Source organism: Xenia sp. Carnegie-2017, unplaced genomic scaffold (assembly GCF_021976095.1).
Source record: "Xenia sp. Carnegie-2017 unplaced genomic scaffold, XeniaSp_v1 HiC_scaffold_23, whole genome shotgun sequence".
Lineage (NCBI taxonomy): Eukaryota > Metazoa > Cnidaria > Anthozoa > Malacalcyonacea > Xeniidae > Xenia > Xenia sp. Carnegie-2017.
Window position 1 is genome coordinate 7249169 of NW_025813486.1, and position 24115 is coordinate 7273283.

The 24115-nt window shown below is 36.4% G+C and overlaps 1 protein-coding gene across 1 annotated transcript; it reads right to left on the reverse strand.

Moving 5' to 3' along the window:
* Positions 1 to 114: 114 nt before the first annotated feature.
* LOC124449021 (probable serine/threonine-protein kinase ireA) lies at positions 115 to 17073 on the reverse strand. Its single transcript, XM_046999964.1, has 6 exons — positions 16359 to 17073; positions 15672 to 16260; positions 14035 to 14106; positions 7400 to 7471; positions 5100 to 5171; positions 115 to 656 (listed from the first exon to the last, which is right to left on the reverse strand). The coding sequence occupies exons 1-6, from the start codon at positions 16476 to 16478 to the stop codon at positions 115 to 117; spliced, it is 1467 nt and encodes a 488-aa protein (XP_046855920.1). The 5' UTR covers positions 16479 to 17073.
* Positions 17074 to 24115: the final 7042 nt, after the last annotated feature.

The window sequence follows — 24115 nt, forward strand, 5'->3', positions numbered from 1 at the left end:
TACTGAATCATCATCTTCATAATGGGATTCAGGAGCTGTCAATGCAAAGTTCCCATGGAAGAATTGCTTTTATATGTTGTCGCGTCATTCTTCATTATTCGACTTATTCCAAAGTCAGCTATCAAAATTTGCTTTTGAGTCTCGCAGAACATTGGAAGGCTTCAAATCCCGATGTAGAATAGGATCTGGGCCACTATGAAGATCAGCTAATCCATTCAAAATTTGTCTAAGAATTTGGGGAAGAGTTTTTTGAAGAACATGTATTGTAGGATTCTTCACAAACTTGTCCAGTGATTCTTCACATAAGTCTAAGATCAAATAAACATATTCTGATCCGGTATCTTCCTCAAACAAGTAATAATTCACAACGTATTTCGACTTTCTTGCATTGAATTCATTTAAAATTTTCTTTTCGTGCAGCGCAAGCTGGATGTAGCTATCTCGATGTATTCGTTTTACTGCTTTACCGTAACCATCCTTACCCAGTCCAAGAAAAACACGGGTTACATCACTTCCTTTGCCAATGCAAAACTCGTCTGAAAAAATTACACGTATATTGCCCACATGTTTAATGTCTGCTCTGGGATAACACAATTTTGACAACAGACTTCCATGCTGAACTGGGACCAAGATATTCCACTCTTGCAGCTGCCATTCTTTAAAAACATAAAAGTATTACATTCAGAGGTGATTTAACAAAACTAATCAAATTCATAAAAATAGGTAGCTCAAATCTACTCAAATACGACTAAAATTTGGATAACGACTTTAAATTTTTGTAAAATCTTAGCACCAATCATTAAAGTTGTCAAAAATCAATCAATCATGCAAACATATTTCTGTTAAAGATTAAAGGCAAGCAACACAGTAAAATGCTGTTTTAATTTAATATAGCACTTTCGATTAAACGCAATGCTTACAAAATGATTTTTAGTGTAGAAAATTAAAGTTTTTGAAGCATGTAGCTATTTCTTATGCTTAAGTTTATATTTTATATTGGAGGATATAACTCTTTTGTCTTTTAGATAAAGTCTCTAATCTTTGCTACTAAACTTTTAAGAAAATGACAGATTAAAAGTATTTACTTGTCCAACCTCATGCTCTGCCATCTGTCCTATTCCCAATGCCACTATCTCAAAACCATACAACAATGTTGGATTTGTACTGTCTTGTAAACCCTTCTTTTCATATTAGTTGAAATTATTTTGTCATTAACACAAGACTTTTCCTCCAGCCCATCCACATACACTCTACATCAATCTGAACTTCTACTTCGTGTAACCACATTACTCACTCCTCTACATTCTAGAGTTTGATTCATCTTCTCCGTTGTATGGAAACGTTTGGCCCACGGTTAATTTACAATAACTCAAACCATAAAAACAGATAGTGTTTGTAAGAAAATTTCTAAAAATGAGCAATTTCCTAACTCAAGCCAAGACTTCGTCATTCATGATGATAAACAAGTAGAAGTTCCCCTTGTCTTCCTTCAGTGTATTCATACACCTCCTATTCTTTGTTTTTTTCTCTACGCTTCTTACTATGTACATAATTTATAATTTCCTTCACCCTATCAACGTAGGCCTTGTGTACATGAGAACGGAACGAAGTCAGAATTTGTTGCATGTTTACATGGGACCGGCACGAAACAACGAAAAATCCTCATTCGCGTAATGCCTTCTTTGCAGGCTAATTTTACGCTTGCTAGCCATTTTGCTTTTGTAATTTGCTTTTGTGCGCAAGCGTTGATGGCATTTCAGATCGGTCTGAACATTAATTTGCGTTTACATTGATGCCGGTTTTATTTCATACCGTTATAAACTCAGTCGGATCAGTTCAGCAGGCGGTAGGACATCAGACTGCTCTGAGTTTCTTTTAGTATCGATCCCATGTAAACATTTACTATAAATAATATTATGACCGACACAAGATTGTGCCGTGGTTTGACTTCGTTCCGGTCTCATGTAAACAGGGCCATACTCTACTCTATGTTTACCTCTTATTCTTCAAATATGCGCTACTTGTGTCTTTTTCATTTACATACATACATGCATTCTGTGACTAATATTCATTCCTTAATTCTATGGAGCAGTGTCAACAATATTCAACACAATCTTGCTGCAAATTACAATTAAATTCTGCTTAGAAAACACGAGTAATATTTTGCATGTCACGTGGTACCTAGAAAACGGTAAACATTGCGTACATAGTCACAGCCACAGCGTAGTAAATATACAGTAGAGCCACTCCATTAATTTTTTTCGTTCAACGCATATCTTATTACGCAAGTGATTACCATAGTGGCAGCTAGTCAATTGCTTTTTTTGACCAATAAGAATGATAAAATGGCTAAAAGCAGCCAATAATCTAATTAACTATACAGCAGCAAGTTGCACACGATATGAACCTACTGTATATTCCCTATACTGTTCACAGCTCTATCATATATTTTCATACGGAATGACTGTTTTGACTTCTGAAATCTTCGAGTATTGATGTGTTCTTAGGGCAGTTTAGTCACATAACTATCTTTTTAAATCTCCTAGAAATAACAGTCAAAAGGTAATGATGTAAGTTGCTTCTAGTTAATGATCTTGGTGTCACATAAAAAGAATTGGGTTAGCTATGTGACGGCGTAGCTAATTTAAACATTCAATCTGACATAACGTTGAATATGATGCAAAATTTCACTTTATTGTGCACGAACCTTTAAAAAATATACTTTGTTACCAGTTTCATTATTTTTCATCAATTTTGTATGGCGAGAATCGTTGTTAGAAACACACAAAGCACATAACGTTTTAACGATCGTTTCTATCCACACTATTCAGTATTCACATTTTCTAAAGTCGATTATGATTGACTATAGAAGCTAGCAACTATATAACTAGCAGAACCGCTGCCATTTATTACAAAATTAAAAAAGATATTTGTATCATAAAATTGCTAAAAGAATACCTGAAATTATTCTAGCAAAAACAGTCAACGCTATATAAGAATATATGATAGAGCTGTGACGATGTATGCAATGTTTATAGTTTGCACCACGTGACATACGAAAATATAAGTGGCGAAAGTTGTGGATTCCAGTCAAACGAATAAAAACCATGTAATATAGATAGTAAAAGAACTTTGAGATATCTGAGAAAATATGATACAGCCATTGAGTTTGTAAGCGATATTTCAGCATTAGCGTTATAAAACACCCCTCCCCATCCCACTAAAGTTATAATTTCTGTACTCCATAAATTGGTCCGTACTACAATAGCTAGAAAATATGATACAGCCATGAGTTATGTAAGCGATATTTCATCACCAGCATTATTCTCGCTCAATCTGGTGGCTTAAGTCGTAAGTAGCTTGGTCTGATTCACGCGCAGTTTTTAATGAAGATTATTAAACCAGTTAACAATCATCAATTAAGACACAGTTTGAATCATAAATGAGATTTTTGGATGAACTTGCTCTTCTAATGTAGTCCAAATAATCATATTTATATATTTTGAAATCATTGGGAGTAATTTATTCAAATCAATGAATAAAGTCGTTGTTTTTAAATTTTGCGACTTGTAACGTTATTTGCTTATCTATTTTGGGAAATTTTCTGGTAGAAAAAACTGATACAGCAACTTTTATGCTCTTTGCAACTTTCAAAATGCAATTCTTAGTAAAAAGTATTAAAAATTTAATTCTAAGCTAGAAAATTATCTTTGTGGACTTTCGAATGATGTTCAAACTGAAGAGGTTATCTCCAGTATACTTATCAAAGAGAGACCTCAAAATAACTTGTGATTTTCTGTAAAATTAGAATTTAGAAGATCGTTTAGTAAATGCGAAAATTAATGCTACATTTGTCATATCAAAAATTATAAATCGCCTTCTTTTTATAGTAGAGCTTTGAGAATTCACATCGTCAAATTGCTTCATTTTCTATATAATTTTGAGGTATTTTACTTACAATGAACAGGAATTCTTATTCATTTAAGTTTATTGTTTAGAGTTTACAGTTTTATGAGATTTGACTCGTCTCCAATCCCTGTGGGCTTGGTAGCTCAACAGGTAGAGCGGCGGACTAGTATCCCGAGGTTCAAAGCTCGTCCAAATCATGTGCATATTGAAACAGTGTTGGGATTAATATATTATATGAAGGTTACTAAGCAAGTCGATTTCATGGTGGCCGTTGTTTGCATGATTTTTAATGTCATTAGCTGGGTAGTGTATGCAAAGTGGTGCAAACGCGAAGTATCACAGTATATCAAGAGGATAGTTTGTTGAGAATTTTTTATGATTAAACAAGCAGAATACTATTAAAGGTTATTTTGAAAAAATAGATTGCCAGATGTCATTATCACCTCATGTCTCATTTTAATTTCAACTGACCGATAATGTGCTTCGAGTAAAATTTGTTAAAGTGAAAAATTGGTCAAAACAAATTAAACCCGCTGCAAATATTACCATTCAGTGTTGCTTAGGCATGTGATGAAAAATACTCATATATCTTATTACATTTTCTTAATGTAAAAGGTTGATTGAAGACTGTATTCGAAGTAAATTTTTATTAGAACTTGGACTTGGTGACGTTTTTTAATTGTGTCAACATGCTGTAAGCCAGAGCAAAAACATAATTTCCATCTGGAAAAAGTTATACCCGATAATCTCCTGTACTCTAACAAAGAAAAATAAAATTAATGTAATAAACACGTATAATCCTTGTTCTTGAATGGAATTTCAGAAGTGTAGTCAATTTGAGCACTTTATAAAAGATTTACGTCACTGCTACGCAGTATTTATTGAGATAAACAAAGACTTGTCAAGTTGTGCTGAGCACTGCCGTCTGGTACAAAGTACACTTAACTTATTTGTCGTTCGCAAAACGAAAATTTAACCCATTGATACAGTATTCAACATACGTAATAAACGAACGATTGGAGTCCGAAAGTGCAACACTGTATACGCACATCATGCATATTATTAAATAATATAAATCTTAATAAAAACACATAAATACCAATCAAATGACTTGAATTGTGATAGAATTCAAAACAAATATGCTTAGGTTACGCAGTATATATAAAATGAATTAGAATTAAAAGGCATACCTTGTTTTGTATTTTCAACACCAGGAGAACTTCCGACATCTTTAGCATTAGCATCATCACCACTTGTGATTTCTACGAACAATATTTTAAAAAGCGTTATCCACACAAGCTGTGTATTTCTATTTTGACAACAAGTAAAAAATGAATTTACAGCTAGCGCTCGAAAATAAATAACACCAATAAATTGAAAGGTTTTGGATAGTAGCTTTTTAAAGCTATTTATTTCGTTTCGTTTTGCCATTAGCTCCAAAATCTCATATACATAATATTACGTTTTACATGACTGACATTTTCAAGTAATAAAATGACCTTACAATTGGAAATATTGAGAGGGCAGTATATATTTTCACGTAATGAGCCAGCTTTAATTAGGCGTAATTTTACAAATAAATGCAGATAAACAAACTTCATGAATTACGACTGTTAAAAAGTATTTTGGTAAAACACAAGACAATAGACACTCTGTATATATTAAACATTATTCATCTAGATTAAATATCTGAGGAAACGTAATACAGCCACTGAGTTCTGTAAGCGATATTTCAGCAGCAGCATTATTAAAAACCCCTCCTAGCCCCACTAAACTTTATAGTTTTAGCCCCCTATACAGTGATCCGTGCTACAATATCTGTGAAAACCTGATTCAGCCATTAAGTTCTGTAAGTGATATTTCATCATCAGCATTTTTAAACACACCTTCCCCAGTCCACTAAAAGTTATAGTTTCGGTCCTCTATACAGTTTTCCGTACTACAATATCTGAGAAATGATGATACAGCCATTGAGTTCTGTAAGCGATATTTCAGCAGCAGCGTTATGCTTGCTCAATCGAGAGGCTTAAGTCGTACGTGGCTTGGTCTGATTCACGTGCACTTTTTAATGGAGGTCATCAAACAAGCTGACAATCATCAATTAAGACACAATTTGAATTATAAATGAGATTTTTGGACTCATTTGCTCTTCTAATGTAATCGAAATAATTTTATTTATTTATTTTGAGATCAGTGGGAGCAATTTATTGAAATCAATGAATAAAGTCCTTATTTTTAAGTTTTGCGATTAGTAACGTTATTTGCTTATCTATTTTCGGAAATTTTTTAGTAGAAAAAACTGATACAGCAACTGTTATGCTCAATGCAACTTTCAAAATGCAATTCTGAGTAAAAAGTATTCAAAATTTAATGCTAAGCTAGAAAATGATCAATGTGGACTTTTGAATGATGTTCACACTGAAGAGGTAACCTCCAGTATACTTAGCAAAGAGAGAGCTCAAAAAAACTTGTAATTTTCTGTAAATTTAGAATTTAGAAGATCGTTTAATAAATGTGCAATTTAATGCTTTATTATTAATAATGAAAATTGTAAATAGTCTTCTTTTTATTGTGCAACTTTGAGAATTCACATCGTCAAATTTGCCCATTTCTATAGGATTTTGAGGTATTTTTATTACAATGAACAGGAACTCTTATTCATTGAAGTATATCGAGCAAGTCTATTTGATGGTGGCCGTTCTTTGCCTGATTTTCATTGTTATTGAATACGTAATGTATGCATGGTGGTGCAAACGTGAATTATGGCAGTATATCCAAATGATAATTTGTTGAGAACTTTTTAAGATTAAGCAAGCAGAATACAAATAAACGTTACTTTAAAAAAATAGATTGCATGATGTCATTATCACCTCATGTCGCATCTTAGTTTCAAATGACTTATAATGTGCTTAAAGTACAAATTGTGAAGTGACAAGATCTTACTGTCATGGTTAAAACAGATTAAACCAGCTGCAAATGTTACCATTCAGTGTTGCTTAGACATGTGATGAAAAAATTCATATATCCTATAACATTTGTTAATGTAAAAGGTTGATTGAAGACTGTATTTGTAATAAACACGTAATCTTTAATTCCATAAATTCTTGAATGGAACTTATGAAGTGTAGTCAACTTGAGCACTTTATGCAAAGATTTGCGTCACTTTGCTGCTACGCAGTATTTATTGAGATAAACAAGGACTTGTTAAGTTGTGCTGAGCACTGCCGTCTGGTACAAAGTACATTCAAATTATTTGTCGTTCGCAAAAGAAAATTTAACGCATTGATACAGTATTGAACATACGTAATAAACGAACGTTTGGAGTCCGAAAGTGCAACACTGTATACGTATATCATGCATATTATTAAATAATATAAATCTTCATAAAAACACATAAATACCAATCAAATGCCTTGAATTGTGATACAATTCAAAACAAATATGCTTAGGTTACGCAATATATATAAAAAATTAGAATTGAAAGGCATACCTTGTTCTGTGTCTTTAACACCAGGAGAATTTACGACATCTTCGGCATTAACATCATCACCACTTGTGATTTCTAGGAACAATATTTTAAAAAAGCGTTATCCACACAAGCTGTGTATTTCTATTTCGACAACAAGTAAAAAAAAGAATTTACAGCTAGCACTCGAAAAGAAATAACACAAATAAATTGCAAAGTTTTGGATATTACCTTTTTAAAACTATATATTTCGTTTCGTTTTGCCCATTAGCTCCAAAATGTCATATAAATATATTACGTTTTACATGACTGACAATTTTAAGTAATAAAATGACCTTACAGTTTGAAACATTGAGAGGGCAGTATATATTTTCACATAATGAGCCAGCTTTCACTAGGCGTAATTTTACAAATAAATGCAGATAAACAAACTTCATGAATTACGACTGTCAAAGAGTATTTTGGTAAAACACAAGACAATAGACACTCCGTATATAGTAAATCTTATTTATCTAGATTAAATATTTGACGAAACGTGATACAGCCATTGAGTTCTGTAAGCGATATTTCAGCTGCAGCATTATTACACACCCCTCCACCAACCCACTGAAAGTTCTAGTTTCGGCCCTCTATACAGTGGTCCGTGCTACATTATCTGAGAAAACCTGATACAGCCATTAAGTTCTGTATGCGATATTTCAGCAGCAGCATTTTTAAACACACCTTCCCCACCCCACTAAAAGTTATAGTTTTAGCCCTCTATACAGTGGTCCGTGCTACAATATCTGAGAAAACCTGATACAGCCATTAAGTTCTGTAAGCGATAATTCAGCAGCAGCATTTTTAAACACACCTTCCCCACAACACTAAAAGTTATAGTTTTAGCCCTCTATACAGTGGTCCGTGCTACATTATCTGAGAAAACCTGATACAGCTTTTAAGTTCTGTAAGCGATATTTCAGCAGCAGCATTTTTAAACACACCTTCCACACAACACTAAAAGTTATAGTTTTGGCCCTCTATACAGTGGTCCGTTCCACAACATCTGAGAAAACCTGATACAGCCTTTAAGTTCTGTATGCGATATTTCAGCAACAGCGTTATTAAACAGCCCCTCTACCACCCCACTAGACATTATAGTTTCGGTCGTCTTTACAATGGTCCGTGCTACAATATTTGTGAAAACATGACACAGCCATTGCGTTCTGTAAGCGATATTTCAGCAGCAGCGTTATGCTTGCTTAATCGGGAGGCTTAAGTCGTAAGTGGATTAGTCTGATTCACGTGCACCTTTTAATGGAGGTCATCAAGCAAGTTTACAATCATCAATTAAGACACAATTTGAATTATAAATGAGATTTTCGGACTCATTTGCTCTACTGATATAGTCGGAATAATTATATTTATTTATTTTGAGATCAGTGGGAGTAATTTCTTCAAATCAATGTATAAAGTCGTTGTTTTGAAGTTTTGCGATTAGTAACGTTATTTGCTTATCTATTTTGGGAAATTTTTTTGTAGAAAAAACTGATACAGCAACTTTTATGCTCCATGTAACTTTCAAAATGCAATTCTGAGTAAAAAGTATTCAAAATTTAATTCTAAGCTAGAAAATGATCTTTGTGGACTTTTGAATGATGTTCACACTGAAGAGGTAATCTCCAGTATACTTAGCAAAGAGAGAGCTCAAAAAAACTTGTAATTTTCTGTAAATTTAGAAGATCGTTTAATAAATGTGCAATTTACTGCGACATTATTCATAATGAAAATTGTAAATAGCCTTTTTATTATGGAACTTTGAGAATTCACATCGTCAAATTTGCTCATTTTCATTATGTTTTGAGGTATTTTTGTTACAATGAACAAGAATTCTTATTTATTGAAGTATATCATGCAAGTTCATTTGATGGTGGCCGTTCTTTGTCTGATTTACAATGTTATTAGCTAGGTAATGTATGCATGGTGGTGCAAACATGAAGTATGACAGTATATCCAAAAGATAGTTTGTTGAGAAGTTTTTATGATTAAACAAGCAGAATACAAGTAAACGTAACATTAAAAAAATAGATTGCATGATGTCATTATCACCTCATTTCTCATCTTAATTTCAAATGACTGATAATGTGTTTTGTAATATTGTGCCACTATCTGCGGTACTTTATGACCAGCGGTACTCACTGTTATGTTTATCCGCCATATTGCTGTTTGTAGCATTTAAGTTGTTTTTTAAAGTTAAATAAAGCCTAAAGAATGGTAAATTACAACAATTTATTTAATTTTATTTAAATTCTTCAATATGGAAACAATATTGAAACCGCAACGTCTCGACTTGGACCCAAATACGCCGTCAGCCGCGAAAGAGTGGAAACATTGGCTCCGAACGTTCAACAACTTTATTCAAGAATGCGGCGATAAAGCCCCAAACAAACACCGTACTCTCATCAATTATGTCTCTCACAACGTTTACGATTACATCGAAGATTGTCAGGACTTCGACTCGTCTATTGAAGCACTAAATAATCTGTATATCAAGCCTCCGAATGAAATATTTGCACATCATCTACTTGCTACAAGGCGCCAAAAGCCTAGTGAGTCGCTTACAGAGTTCTTACAGGAACTTAAAAAGTTATGCAAGGATTGTAACGTCAGAAGTGTGACTGCAGAACAGTATAGGGAGGAATTAGTCCGTGACTCATTTATTAATGGTCTTCTATCACCACTGATCCGCCAACGACTTCTGGAGAACAGGCAACTCGACTTGAAGACGGCGTTGGATCAGGCCAGCGCGTTAGACTTAGCCCAGAAAAACTCTGAAGCCTATGCTCCAGCCGAAAACTCGGCAGCTTCTATTTCTACTGAAAGTGGTGGTGAGGATCCTTTACCAAGTGATAACCATGTGTCAGCAGCAGTCAAACCCCAAAGAAAGTGTTATTTCTGTGGCGGCCCTATTCACAATAGAAAGGAGTGCCCTGCGCAGTTGTGTCCGCAACAATTGTGGTAAAACTGGCCATACGCTAAAGTTTGCCAGTCTCAGGCTGTCAAAGGGACTAAAACTACAGCTTCAATAAGATCTGCCTCACTCTGCTCTATAAGTGCCGCCTGTCCAAAGAGCCTTATGCAAGCATCCACCAAAGTCAGTGTCAACAGTACTGTTCTTACTGCCCTTGTTGACTCTGGGAGTTCAGATAGCTACATCAACGACAAGGTAGCTAACCAGCTTAACCTCAAGTTACTCAAGTCAGAAGACAGTTTATCTATGGCTCTCACATCACTTAAAGCCAAAGTTCTTGGCCATTAAAGCAATGTTGACATCTAACTAGGCCACCAGTGTTATTTATCTGTACATCTAGGGGTACTAAAGGATCTCTGTAGTGATATCATCCTTGGCCAGGATTTTTAAAGGGAACATAAAAGTGTTTTCATTGAGTTTGGTGGTGAAAAGCTCGAACTTAAAGTACCCAACGGGGTACCTGAATGTGCTCTTGCAGCAGCATCAATTGAGGAGCCATCCCTCTTCTCGAACCTCCTCCCCGAATGTAAGCCTATCGCAAGCAAGTCGCGGAAATTTAGCAAGGAGGACCAGGAATTTATCAAACAAGAAATTAACCACCTACTCGTTGAAAGCATAATCGAACCTAGCACCTCACGCTGGAGGGCTCAAGTCGTCAAATCAAAGGACCCACAACAACGACACAAGAAGCGGCTTTGTATTGATTATTCTCAAACCGTCAACCTCTACACGGAGCTCGATGCATACCCGCTACCCCGTATCGACAACATGGTCAACAACCTAGCTTCATATAGAGTCTTCTCAACGTTCGACTTAAGGAGTGCCTATCACCAGGTACTGATCAAGAAAGCCGACCGAAAATTTACCAGTTTCGAGGCCAATGGTAAGCTTTACCAGTTCTGTCGCATCCCCTTTGGAGTAACCAACGGCGTCGCAGTTTTCCAAAGAGCGATGGACAAATTCGTAGAAGAGGAGGGCCTGAAAGATACATTTCTTTACCTCGATAATATAACTGTTGCAGGCTACGATCAGCACGGGCACGACGAAAATGGGAGGAAATTCAGAGAGGCTGTAAAGCGCCGGAACCTCACTTTGAATGAAAACAAGACAGTAGAGTCCAAGTCTTCCATCAATCTACTTGGTTACTGTATAGGGAATGGTGTCATCGCCCCAGACCAGGAAAGGCTTCGTCCACTTAAAAGCTTCCCTCCTCTCGAAAATTCCAAATCCTTGAAAAGAGTTATCGGTATGTTTGCATACTACGCAAAGTGGATACCAAACTATTCTGACAAAGTACAACCACTACTACAAGCAACCTCATTTCCACTTAATGGCGATGTCCTGAATGCATTCACAATGCTGAAGGACGAGCTGCGGAAAGCGTCATTACACTCTATTGACAAGAGCCTCCCCTTCGTTGTAGAGACTGATGCTTCAGAAACTGCCCTGTCTGCTACACTAAGGAGGCAGACCTGTAGCGTTTATGTCCAAGATCCTCCAAGGGAGTTAGCTCCACTATCCTGCGGTAGAGAAGGAAGTAATGGCCATAATTGAAGCTGTCAGGAAGTGGCAACATTTTCTTGCAGGCAGACATTTTACACTCAAAACCGATCAGCAGTCAGTCGCCTTCATGTTTGACAACCGAAGGCACCAAAGTAAAGAACAATAAAATCCAGGACTGGAGGCTAGAACTAGCCTCTTTTAGCTACACCATACAATACCGGCCCGGTAAGGATAACGCTGCTCCCGACTCATTTACCCGGGCTTTCACAGCTTCCATACCTGCAGCTAGCCTTACTGAGATACACGCTGCTCTATGCCACCCAGGTGTCACCCGATTGTTACATTTCATAAGGTCGAAAAACCTCCCTTACTCTACAGAAGAAGTTAAGAGGGTGTGTTCTAGTTGTAGAGTCTGTGCTGAGCTCAAGCCCCAATTTTTAAAAACCGCAGCAAGGAGTCCTCATCAAGGCTACCCGACCTATGAAGCGATTCAGCGTGGACTTTAAAGGTCCACTACCTACGACTACTAATAATCCCTATATGCTAACAGTCGTGGATGAATATTCACGCTTCCCTTTTGCTTTCGCCTGCCCAAACATGAGTTCGTCAACCGTTATTAGATGCTTGGATCAGTTATTCACTTTGTGTGGGACGCCAGGTTTCATCCATTCAGACCGAGGTGCCTCATTCATGTCCCAGGAACTTAAAGAATACCTCTCTCAGAGAGGCATCGCCACGAGCCGAACAACACCCTACAACCCGTTAGGCAATGGCCAAGTAGAACGCTATAACGGTATAGTGTGGAAAGCTATTCGCTTATCTCTCAAGTCAGCAAGCCTGTCGGACATTAAATGGGAAATGGTACTCCCTTATGCGCTTCATTCAGCGAGGTCTCTTCTCTCCACTGCCACCAACTCAACTCCACACGAGACATTTTTTGGCTTCCAACGACGTTCGACACATGGTACTTCACTTCCCACCTGGTTACAGTCCCTCACACCGGTTCTGCTCCGCCGATATGTGAGAAAAGCAAGAATGACCCACTTGTTGATCAGGTAGAGTTGAAGGAAGCTAATCCTACTTATGCCCATATTAAATATTTGGACGGCAGAGAATCAACGGTATCACTGATAGACCTGGCACCATGGCCCCCAGCTCACAATCACACCATCCCTGCCACCGTGCCGCCTATTGCAGAGGGAAATGACCAGGCACACGTTCCGGCTGAGCATCAAGCAGTTGAGAAGGAGAGTATTTCAACTGAATTGGAACAGCCACATGCCCCTCTGAGGCGCTCAGTGCGTGCCGTAAAACCACCAACCCGTTATGGTTTTGAAGACGAATAGACTCTAAACTTCGAACTCATAAGTGTTATCATCAGCTCTGTTTAAGGGAGGGAGAATGTTGTAATATTGTTTTTTTTATATTGGTCTCCCTGTGCCACTATCTGCGGTACTTTATGACCAGCGGTACTCACTCTTATGTTTATCCGCCATATTGTTGTTTGTAGCATTTAAGTTGTTTTTTAAAGTTAAATAAAGCCTAAAGAATGGTAAATTACAACAATGTGCTTGAAGTACAAATTCTGAAGTGACAAGATTTTACTGTCATGGTTAAAACAGATTAAACCAGCTGCAAATGTTACCATTCAGTGTTGCTTAGAAATGTGATGAAAAAATTCATATATCTTATAACATTTGTTAATGTAAAAGGTTGATTGAAGACTGTATTTGTAATCAAACACGTATTCCTTTTTCTTGGATGGAACTTATGAAGTGTAGTCAATTTGAGCACTTTATAATAAGAATTACGTCACTTTGCTGCTACGCAGTATTTATTGAGATAAACAAAGACTTGTCCAGTTGCGCTGAACACTGCCGTCTGGTACACAGTACATTTAAAATATTTGTCGTTCGCAAAAGGAAAATTTAACCCATTGATACAGTATTGAACATACGTAATAAACGAACGTTTGGAGTCCGAAAGTGCAACACTGTATACGTATATCATGAATATTATTAAATAATATAAATCTTCGTAAAAACACATAAATACCAATCAAATGACTTGAATTGTAAAACAATTCAAAACAAATATGCTTAGGTTACGCAATATATGTAAAATAAATTAGAATTGAAAGGCATACCTTGTTTTGTATTTTCAACACAAGGAGAAGTTCCGACATCTTTAGCATTAGCATCATCACCACTTGTGAGTTCTGTGAACAATGTTTTAAAAAGCGTTATCCACACAAGCTGTGTATTTCTATTTTGACAACAAGTAAAAAATGAATATACAGCTACCGCTCCAAAAGAAATAACGCAAATAATATGCAAAGTTTTGGATAGTAGCTTTTTAAAGCTACTTATTTCGTTTCGTTTTGCCATTAGCTCCAAAATCTCATATACATAATATTACGTTTTACATGACTGACATTTTCAAGTAATAAAATGACCTTACAATTGGAAATATTGAGAGGGCAGTATATATTTTCACGTAATGAGCCAGCTTTCATTAGGCGTAATTTTACAAATAAATGCAGATAAACAAACTTCATGAATTACGACTGTCAAAGAGTATTTTGGTAAAACACAAGACAATAGACACTCTGTATATAGTAAACCTTATTTATCTAGAATAAATATCTGAGAAAACATGATACAGCCATTAAGTTCTGTAAGTGATATTTCATCATCAGCATTTTTAAACACACCTTCTCCACAACAATAAAAGTTATAGTTTTAGCTATCTATACAGTGGTCCGTGCTACAATATCTAAGAAAACATTATACAGCAATTTAGTTCTGTAAGCGATATTTCATCAGCAGCGTTATTAAACACCTCCTCCCCAAACCCAATAATAGTTCTAGTTTCTGTCCTCTATGCAGTGGTCCGTGCTACAATATCTGAGAAAACATAATACAGCCATTGAGTTCTGTAAGCAATATTTCAGAAGCAGCGTTATTCTTGCTCAATCGGGTGGCTTAAGTCGTAAGTGGCTTGGTCTGGTTCACGTGCACTTTTTAATGGAGGTCATCAAGCCATTTGACAATCATCAATTAAGACACAGTTTGAATCATAAATGAGATTTTTCGACTCACTTGCTCTTCTAATAAAGTCGAAATAATTATATTTATTTATTTTGAGATCAGTGGGAGTAGTTTATTGAATTCAATAAATAAAGTCGTTGTTTTTATGTTTTGCGATTAGTAACGTTATTTGCTTATCTATTTTGGAAAATTTTCTAGTAGAAAAAACTTATACAGAAACTTTTATGCTCTATGCAACTTTCAAAATGTAATTCTAAGTAAGAAGTATTCAAAATTCAATTCTAAACTAAAAAATGATCTTTGTGGACTTTTGAATGATGTTCAAACTGAAGCGGTAAACTTCAGTATATTTAACTAGGAAAGAGCTCAAAAAAACTTGTAATTTTCTGTAAATTTAGAATTTAGAAGATCGTTTAATAAATGTGCAATTTAATGCTACATTTGTCATAATGAAAATTGTAAATAGCCTTCTTTTTACTGTAGAACCTTGAGAATTCACATCGTCAAATTGGCTCATTTTTACAATCTATAAAATTTTTACAATATTTATGGTAGTAATGAATATTTTTCTCATAATAAATTTTTTCCCTTCGAATTTAAGTAAATAAAGACTGATAAACAAAGAAATGATGTCAATATCACGTAAAATTAATGTGTAATCAAATTGCTATTGTACAACGATCACAAAATTTAAGTGTAATAAAAATGAGAAAATTCAAGCTAGTATGCTTACCTTTAAGTTCTGGATTTTCTTTCCATTCCTCATTTGACCTGACAGCTGCATGTAACCGAACAAGGAGATTCGGAAATGTTCGGAGAAAATACGCCTTGTAATCGCCAATCTTATAAAATGGTTCTGGTTGTGGTAGAGGTCGTGGTAGATCGTTCCAATGCTGATCAATATTTCCAATGAATCTTAAACATTCTGCCCAAGAAGATTTATACTCTCTTCCATTTACCAAATATTCATAAACATCGTTATCCATTTGACTTTTCCAATTTGAAGTTTCAATACTAAATTGTTGGACGAAACTAGATTGGGGATCATTTGTTTTAATCGAATGTAAGTCACCATTTTTACATAAAAAGTGAAATTTCTCGTCATCCGACATAAGAAATGGATGTTTCAAGGCTTCGTTGGCAGATGGTCTTTCTTCTGGTTGTAGTTTTAACATCCACGACAGAAGGTCTTTAAATGTTTCATCCTTGATTCCATCCAAGCCAACAGGTTCCCCATTCAACATGTCGATCAGTCTGTGGGGCTTAGTTCCAAAAGGATGTTCCCCTTTTGTTGCAACATAATAAGCCACCATTCCTGCATTCTAAGATAATAAAAAATGTAACGTTAACAGCAAAATTAAGCTCTCACAAAATTAAATTTCGCTATGAGTTTTGTAAATGTTAACATTCTTACACTTACATATACATCAGACTCTTTTTTGTAACGTGCTTCATGTAAATCTTCAATACGTGCTATATTTGAATCTTCGTTATGTATTGATTCAGGAGCAATCCAAAATTCAGTTCCCCTGTTAAACATGCTTTTGTGTGTTTTAGATCCATTCTTCAATATTCGACTAATGCCAAAGCCAGCTATCAGAAATTTGCCGTCTACGTCACGGAGAACATTGGAAGGCTTTAATTTCCGATGAAGAATAGGATCTGGGCCACTATGAAGATCAGCTAATCCATTTAAAATTTGTCTAAGAATATCGGGAAGAGCTGTTTGAAGATCATGTACAGTAGAATTTTCACAAACTTCTCCAGTGATTCCTCACATAAGTCTAAGATCAAATAATCATATTCTGTTCCAGTATCTTCCTCAAAGAAGTAATAATTCACAACATATTTCGAACTTTTTGCATTGAATTTATTTAAAATTTCCTTTTCATGCTGTGCAGGCTGGAGGCAGTTATCTTTACGAATTCGTTTCACTGCTTTACCGTAACCATCCTGTGCCAGTCCAAGATAAACACGGGTTTCATCACTTCCTTTGCCGAGCTCAAACTTCTCCGAGAAAATTACACGTACATTGCCCACATGTTTAATGTCTGGACTGGGATAACACAATTCTGACAACAGACTTCTATGCTGAACTGAACGGCCAAGATATTCCCACTCTTGCAACTGCCATTCTTCAAATGACATAAAAGTATTACATTTAGAGGTGAGTGCCACAAAACTAATCAAATTCATATGAATAGGTAATTCAAATTTACTCAATAACACTTATAATTTGGATAACGACTTTCAATTTTTGTAATATCTTAGCACCAACCATTAAAGTTGTCAAAAATTAATCAATCATGCAAACATATATCTGTTAAGATTAAAGGCAAGCGACACAGAAAAGTCCTGTTTTTAATTTAATATAGCACATTCGCTTAAACAACGCAATGCTTACAAAATGATTTTTAGTGTAGAAGAATTAAACTTTTTCGAAGCATGTAGCTATTTCGTATGCTCAAGTTTATATTTTATAGTGGAAGATATAACAAACGGCTTTGTTTCAATAAAAGATTTTTCACTCTTTTGTCTTTTAGATAAAGTCTCTAATCTTTGCTACTAAACTTTTAATAAAATGACAGATTAAAGAGTCTTTACTTGTCCAACCTTTATGCACTGCCATCTGTCCTATTCCCATTGCCCCTATCTCAAAACCATACAAGAATGTTGGATTTGTACTGTCTTGTAAACACTTCTTTTCATATTAGTTGAAATTATTTTGTCATTTAACACAAAGGACTTTTTTCTCCATTCCATCCACATACACTCTACATCAATCTGAACTTCTACTTCGTGTAACCTCATTACTCATTCCTCTACATTCTAGAGCATGATTCCTCTTCTCCGTTGCATGGAAGCGTTTGGCCTATGGTTAGTTTACAATAACCCAAACCGTATGAATAGATTGTGTTTGTAAGAAAATTTCTAATAATGAGCACTTTCCTAACTAAAACTAAGACTTCGTCATTCATGATGATAAACAAGTAGAGATTCCCCTTGTCTTCCTTCAGTGTATTGATACATCTCCTATTGTTTGTTTTTCTCTACGCTTCTTACAATGTACATAACTGATAACTGCCTTCACCCTATCTGTTGTAATATTGTTTTGCTGGTATTGGTCTTCTTGTGCCACTATCTGCGGTACTTTATGACCAGCGGTATTCACTCCTATGTTTATCCGCCATATTATTGTTTTTGTCATTTAAGTCGTGTTTTTAAGTTAAATAAAACCTAACGAATGGTAATTTACAAAATTTATTTAACTTTATTTAAATCCTTCAATATGGAAACGATATTGAAACCGCAACGTCTCGACTTAGACCCAAATTCGCCGTCAGCCGCGAAAGAGTGGAAACATTGGCTCCGAACGTTCAACGACTTCATTCAAGAATGCGGCGATAAAACTGCAAACAAACACCGTACTCTCTCATCAATTGTCTCTCACAACGTTTACGATTACATCGAAGATTGTCAGGACTTCGACTCGTCTATTGAAGCACTAAATAATCTGTATATCAAGCCTCCGAATGAAATATTTGCACATCATCTACTTGCTACAAGGCGCCAAAAGCCTAGTGAGTCGCTTACAGAGTTCCTACAGGAACTTAAAAAATTAAGCAAGGATTGTAACGTCAGAAGTGTGACTGTAGAATAATATGGGGAGGAATTAGTCCGTGACTCATTTATTAATGGTCTTCTATCACCACTGACCGCCAACGACTTCTGGAGAACAGGCAACTCGACTTGAAGACGGCGTTTGATCAGGCCAGCGCGTTAGACTTAGCCCAGAAAAACTCTGAAGCCTATGCTCCAGCCGAAAACTCGGCAGCTTCTATTTCTACTGAAAGTGGTGGTGAGGATCCTTTACCATGTGATAACTATGTGTCAGCAGCGGTGAAACCCCAAAGAAAGTGTTATTTCTGTGGCGGCCCTATTCACAATAGAAAGGAGTGCCCTGCACGCAGTTGTGTCTGCAACAATTGTGGTAAAACTGGCTATTACGCTAAAGTTTGCCAGTCTCAGGCTGTCAAAGGGACTAAAACTACAGCTTCAATAAGATCTGCCTGAAATTCAGAGAGGCTGTAAAGCGCCGAAACCTCACTTTGAATGAAAACAAGACAGTAGAGTCCAAGTCTTCCATCAATCTACTTGGTTACTGTATGGGAAATGGTGTCATCGCCCCAGACCAAGAAAGGCTTCGTCCACTTAAAAGCTTCCTTCCTCCCGAAAATTCCAAATCCTTGAAAAGAGTTATCGGCATGTTTGCATACTACGCAAAATGGATACCAAACTATTCTGACAAAGTACAACCGCTACTACAAGCAACCTCATTTCCACTTAATGGCGATGCCCTGAATGCATTCACAATGCTGAAGGACGAGCTGCGGAAAGCGTCATTACACTCTATTGACGAGAGCCTCCCCTTCGTTGCAGAGATTGATGCTTTAGAAACTGCCCTGTCTGCTACACTAAATCAAGGAGGCAGACCTGTAGCGTTTATGTCCAAGACCCTCCAAGGGAGTGAGCTCCACTGCGGTAGAGAAGGAAGCAATGGCCATAATTGAAGCTGTCAGAAAGTGGCAACATTTTCTTGCAGGCAGACATTTTACACTCAAAACCGATCAGCAGTCAGTCGCCTTTATGTTTGACAACCGAAGACGCACCAAAGTAAAGAACAATAAAATCCAGGACTGGAGGCTAGAACTAGCTTCTCTTAGCTACACCATAAAATACCGGCCCGGTAAGGATAACGCTGCTACTGACTCATTTACCCGGGCTTTCACAGCTTCCATACCTGCAGCTAGCCTTACTGAGATACACGCTGCTCTATGCCACCCAGGTGTCACCCGATTGTTACATTTCATAAGGTCGAAAAACCTCCCTTACTCTACAGAAGAAGTTAAGAGGGTGTGTTCTAGTTGTAGGGTCTGTGCTGAGCTCAAGGCCCAATTTTACAAACAGGAGCAAGGAGTCCTCATCAAGGCTACCCGACCTATGGAGCGACTCAGCGTGGACTTTAAAGGTCCACTACCTACGACTACTAATAGTCCCTATATGCTAACAGTCGTGGATGAATATTCACGCTTCCCTTTTGCTTTCGCCTTCCCAAACATGAGTTCATCAACCGTTATCAGATTCTTGGATCAGTTATTCACTCTGTGTTGGACGCCAGGTTTCATCCATTCAGACAGAGGTGCCTCATTCATGTCCCAGGAACTTAAAGAATACCTCTCTCAGAGAGGCATCGCCACGAGCCGAACTACATCCTACCACCCGATAGGCAATGGCCAAGTAGAACGCTATAACGGTATACTGTGGAAAGCTATTCGCTTATCTCTCAAGTCAGCAAGCCTGCCGGACAGTAAATGGGAAATGGTACTCCCTGATGCGCTTCATTCAGCAAGTTCTCTCCTCTCCACTGCCACCAACTCAACTCCACATGAGACATTTTTTAGCTTCCAACACCGTTCAACACATGGTACTTCACTTCTCACCTGGTTACAGTCCCTCATACCGGTTCTGCTCCGCCGATATGTGAGAACAAGCAAGAATGACCCACTTGTTGACCAGGTAGAGTGGAAGCTAACCCTACTTATGCCAATATTAAATATTTAAACGGCAGAGAATCAACGGTATCACTGAGAGATCTGGCACCATGGCCCCCATCTCACAATCACACCATCCCTGCCACCGTGCGGCCTATTGCAGAGGGAAAGGACAGGCACATGTTCCGGCTGAGCATCAAGCAGTTGAGAAGGAGAGTATTTCAACTGAATTGGAACAGCCACATGCCCCTCTGAGGCGCTCAGTGCGTGCCGTAAAACCACCAACCCGTTATGGTTTTGAAGACGAATACACTCTAAACTTTGAACTCATAAGTGTTATCTTCACTTCTGTTTAAGGGAGGGAGAATGTTGTAATATTGTTTTGCTGGTATGGGTTTTCCTGTGCTACTATCTGCGGTACTTTATGACCAGCGGTATTCACTCCTATGTTTATCCGCCATATTATTGTTTGTGTCATTTAAGTTGTGTTTTAAAGTTAAATAAAACCTAACGAATTGTAATTTTTCAACACTATCTACGTAGGCCCTGTTTACATGAGACCTAACGAAGTTAAACCGAAATGAAAATCAGAATTTGTTGCATGTTTACATGGGACCTGTACGAAATCACGAAAAATCCTCATCCGCGTAATGCCTCCATGGCAGGCTAATTTTACGCTTGCTAGCTATTTTGCTTTTGTAATTTGCTTTTGTGCGCATGCGTTGATGCCATTTCAGACCGGTCTGAACATTAATTTGAGTTTACTTTGATGCTGATTTCAATTCATACCGTTCTGAACTTAGTGGGATCAGTTCAGCGAGCGGTACGACTTCAGACTGCTCCGAGTCATTTTCGTAACGTTCCCATGTAAACATCTACTATAAATAATATTATAACCGACACGAGCTGGTACCGCGGTTTGACTTTGTTCCGGTCTCATGTAAACAGGGCCATATTCTACTCTATGTCCACCACTTATTCTTGAAACGTGCTCTTCTTGTGTCTTTTTCATTTACATACATACATGCATTCTGTAAATAATATTCATTCCTTATTTCTATGGAGCAATGTCAATATTATTTACGACAATCTTGCTGCAAATTACAATTAAATTCTGCTTAGAAAACACGAGTAATATTTTGCATGTCACGTGGTACCTAGAAAACGGTAAACATTGCGTACATAGTAACAGCCACATTGTAGTGAATATACAGTAGAGCCACTCCATTGACTTTTTTGTGCAACGCATATCTTATTACGCATGTGATTACCATAGTGGCAGCCAGTCAATTGCTTTTTTCTTACCAATAGGAAAGATAAAATGGCTAACAGCAGCCAATAATCTAATTAATTATACAGCAGCAAGTTGCACACAATATGGACCTACTGTATATTCCCTATACTGTTCACAGTTCTATCATATATTTTCATACGGCAATGACTGTTTTGACTTTAGAAATTTTGGAGTATTGATGTGTTCTTAGGGCTGTTTAGTCACAAAACTATCTTTTTAAGTCGCTTAGAAATAACAGTCAATAGGTAAATGATAAAAGTTGCTTCTGGTTAATGATCTAGAGATCACATAAAAAGAATTGGGTTGGCTATGTGACGGCGTAGCTAATTTAAACATTCAATCAGACATAAAGTTGAATATGGCGCAAAATTTCACTTTATTGTGCACGAACCTTTAAAAAATATACTTTGTTACCAGTTTCATTATTTTTCATCAACTTTGTATGGCGAGAATCGTTGTTAGAAACACACAAAGCACAAAACGTTTAAATGATCGTTTCTATCCACACTATTGAGTATTCACATTTTCTAAAGTCGATTATGATTGACTATAGAAGCTAGCAACTATATAACTAACAGAACCGCTGCCATTTATTACAAAATTAAAAAAGATATTTGTATCATAAAATTGCCAAAAGAATACCTGAAATTTTTCTAGCAAAAACAGTCCACGCTATATAAGAATATATGATAGAGCTGTGACAATGTACGCAATGTTTACAGTTTGTATCACGTGACGTACGAAAATATAAGTAGCGAAAGTGGTGAATTCCAATCAAACCCATAAAACCATGTAATATAGATTGCAAAAATACACTTTGAGATATTTCTTGATTTTAATTAGTGGATTGCAGTGCAGTTTATCTGTAATCATAAAATAACAGATAGGATTTTTAGATTTGTCTATATGTAAATAATACCACTCATCGATCAGTTTGTGATAAAGCACAGAACATTGTAGTTTTGTACATCAATTTTCGGAGCAGAGTCGAGACCAAGTAATTGTTAAGTGTCAGTCGTCTGAATTAAGAATAAAGTTGTTCGAAAGTAATTAGATTCAAAACTAGAGGATGTACAACAAAACGATAGATGCAATGGAAGCTACCGACTTTCAAGACAAAACAATTAAAACGCCTTTTATTTATATCACATTCTCATTCAATGTAAACAATTTATTCTACGTACCTTCCTATACTGTATCATATTTCGTAACACTAATCATTTCGTACTGAAGATGGCATTTCGTTAATGTAGAAACATGTTTGCTTTTAAAAAAATCATCGTTTTTTTAAATATTTTTTAAACTTTCTGCTACTCAGAAACTATGGTAAAAGTTTCATACTTATGCCATTGCATGCATTTCGTAAAAAAAACAGTTTAAAATTCGATATTTCATTATTGACATTATTTATCTGACCTCTGTTGTGATGTATGCTCATTGCTCCACGTCATTTTAAAATTTGAAAACTATGCGTAAAATGTATACAATTTGAAACAAAACGTCTTTCTAGTGTGGAAACATTGCTTCTATAGCAAGCAACAAACACAAATACTTTATTTTTCAAATTATGCATTTTTTTTAGTTCGAATGTTTAAAAGCCATTCGTCATATAGCCATATTTATTTCTCATAAAAATGCAGAATATATGACTTCCTCGCACACAAGTGTAAAATTTCAACAGTAAATGATGTCATGTTTCTCTTTCTGTTGCTTTGCCATAAATCATCTCGAGAAAATAGGCAACAACACATCAAACCATAAAGGTTCCACTTGTCCTCTTTTAGTGGATCTCCTTGGTTTTCCTCTGTACACATCACTCACTGACACCTCCCTCTGCCCTCTACTAACATACTCTACTTTACCTTCACATATAAATCGGTATGTTGTGTTTTGTCATACCACTTGGACACTCGTCATTTTGCTTACGTTGAATAGTTTACCCGATGTTTGCATTCAATTACTTATGATTTGTGAGTAACAAGGCATGAGTTTTACTTGCCGTCAATATTAGGGCTGCGACGCTTACTACTGGCTTCACTTTTTTCTTCATAAAGTCTTGAAGAAGACGCTTCCATTTCATGCAAGATCTGTCAAATCAAAAAATGGTTAATGAAGCAAAAATAAATATTAGAATATCACCAGTCAAGCGTCAAATTAAGACCTTGTGAAAATTTTTGCGCCTTATGCAATATAGTAAAAAGCCGTTTCACGTGAATCACATTCAATGATTTGTTAGATAAAAATGAGCATGCACCACTCTTATTGACCTTCAAAATCAGGTTTTTCACCATCTATATATCATTTTCGTCACTGTTTATCCCCAGTTTCAAC

Bases quoted from the DNA above. Each gene is read 5' to 3' on its own strand.
- LOC124449021 (XM_046999964.1), bottom strand. From the start codon at position 16,478: ATGTTTAACAGGGGAACTGAATTTTGGATTGCTCCTGAATCAATACAT. The intron at 14,107-15,671 runs GTAAGCATACTA...CATTGTTCACAG, and splicing joins AGAAAATCCAGAACTTAAAG to AACTCACAAGTGGTGATGAT. The intron at 657-5,099 runs GTATGCCTTTTA...ATGTTTTTAAAG, and splicing joins TGTTGAAAATACAAAACAAG to AATGGCAGCTGCAAGAGTGG.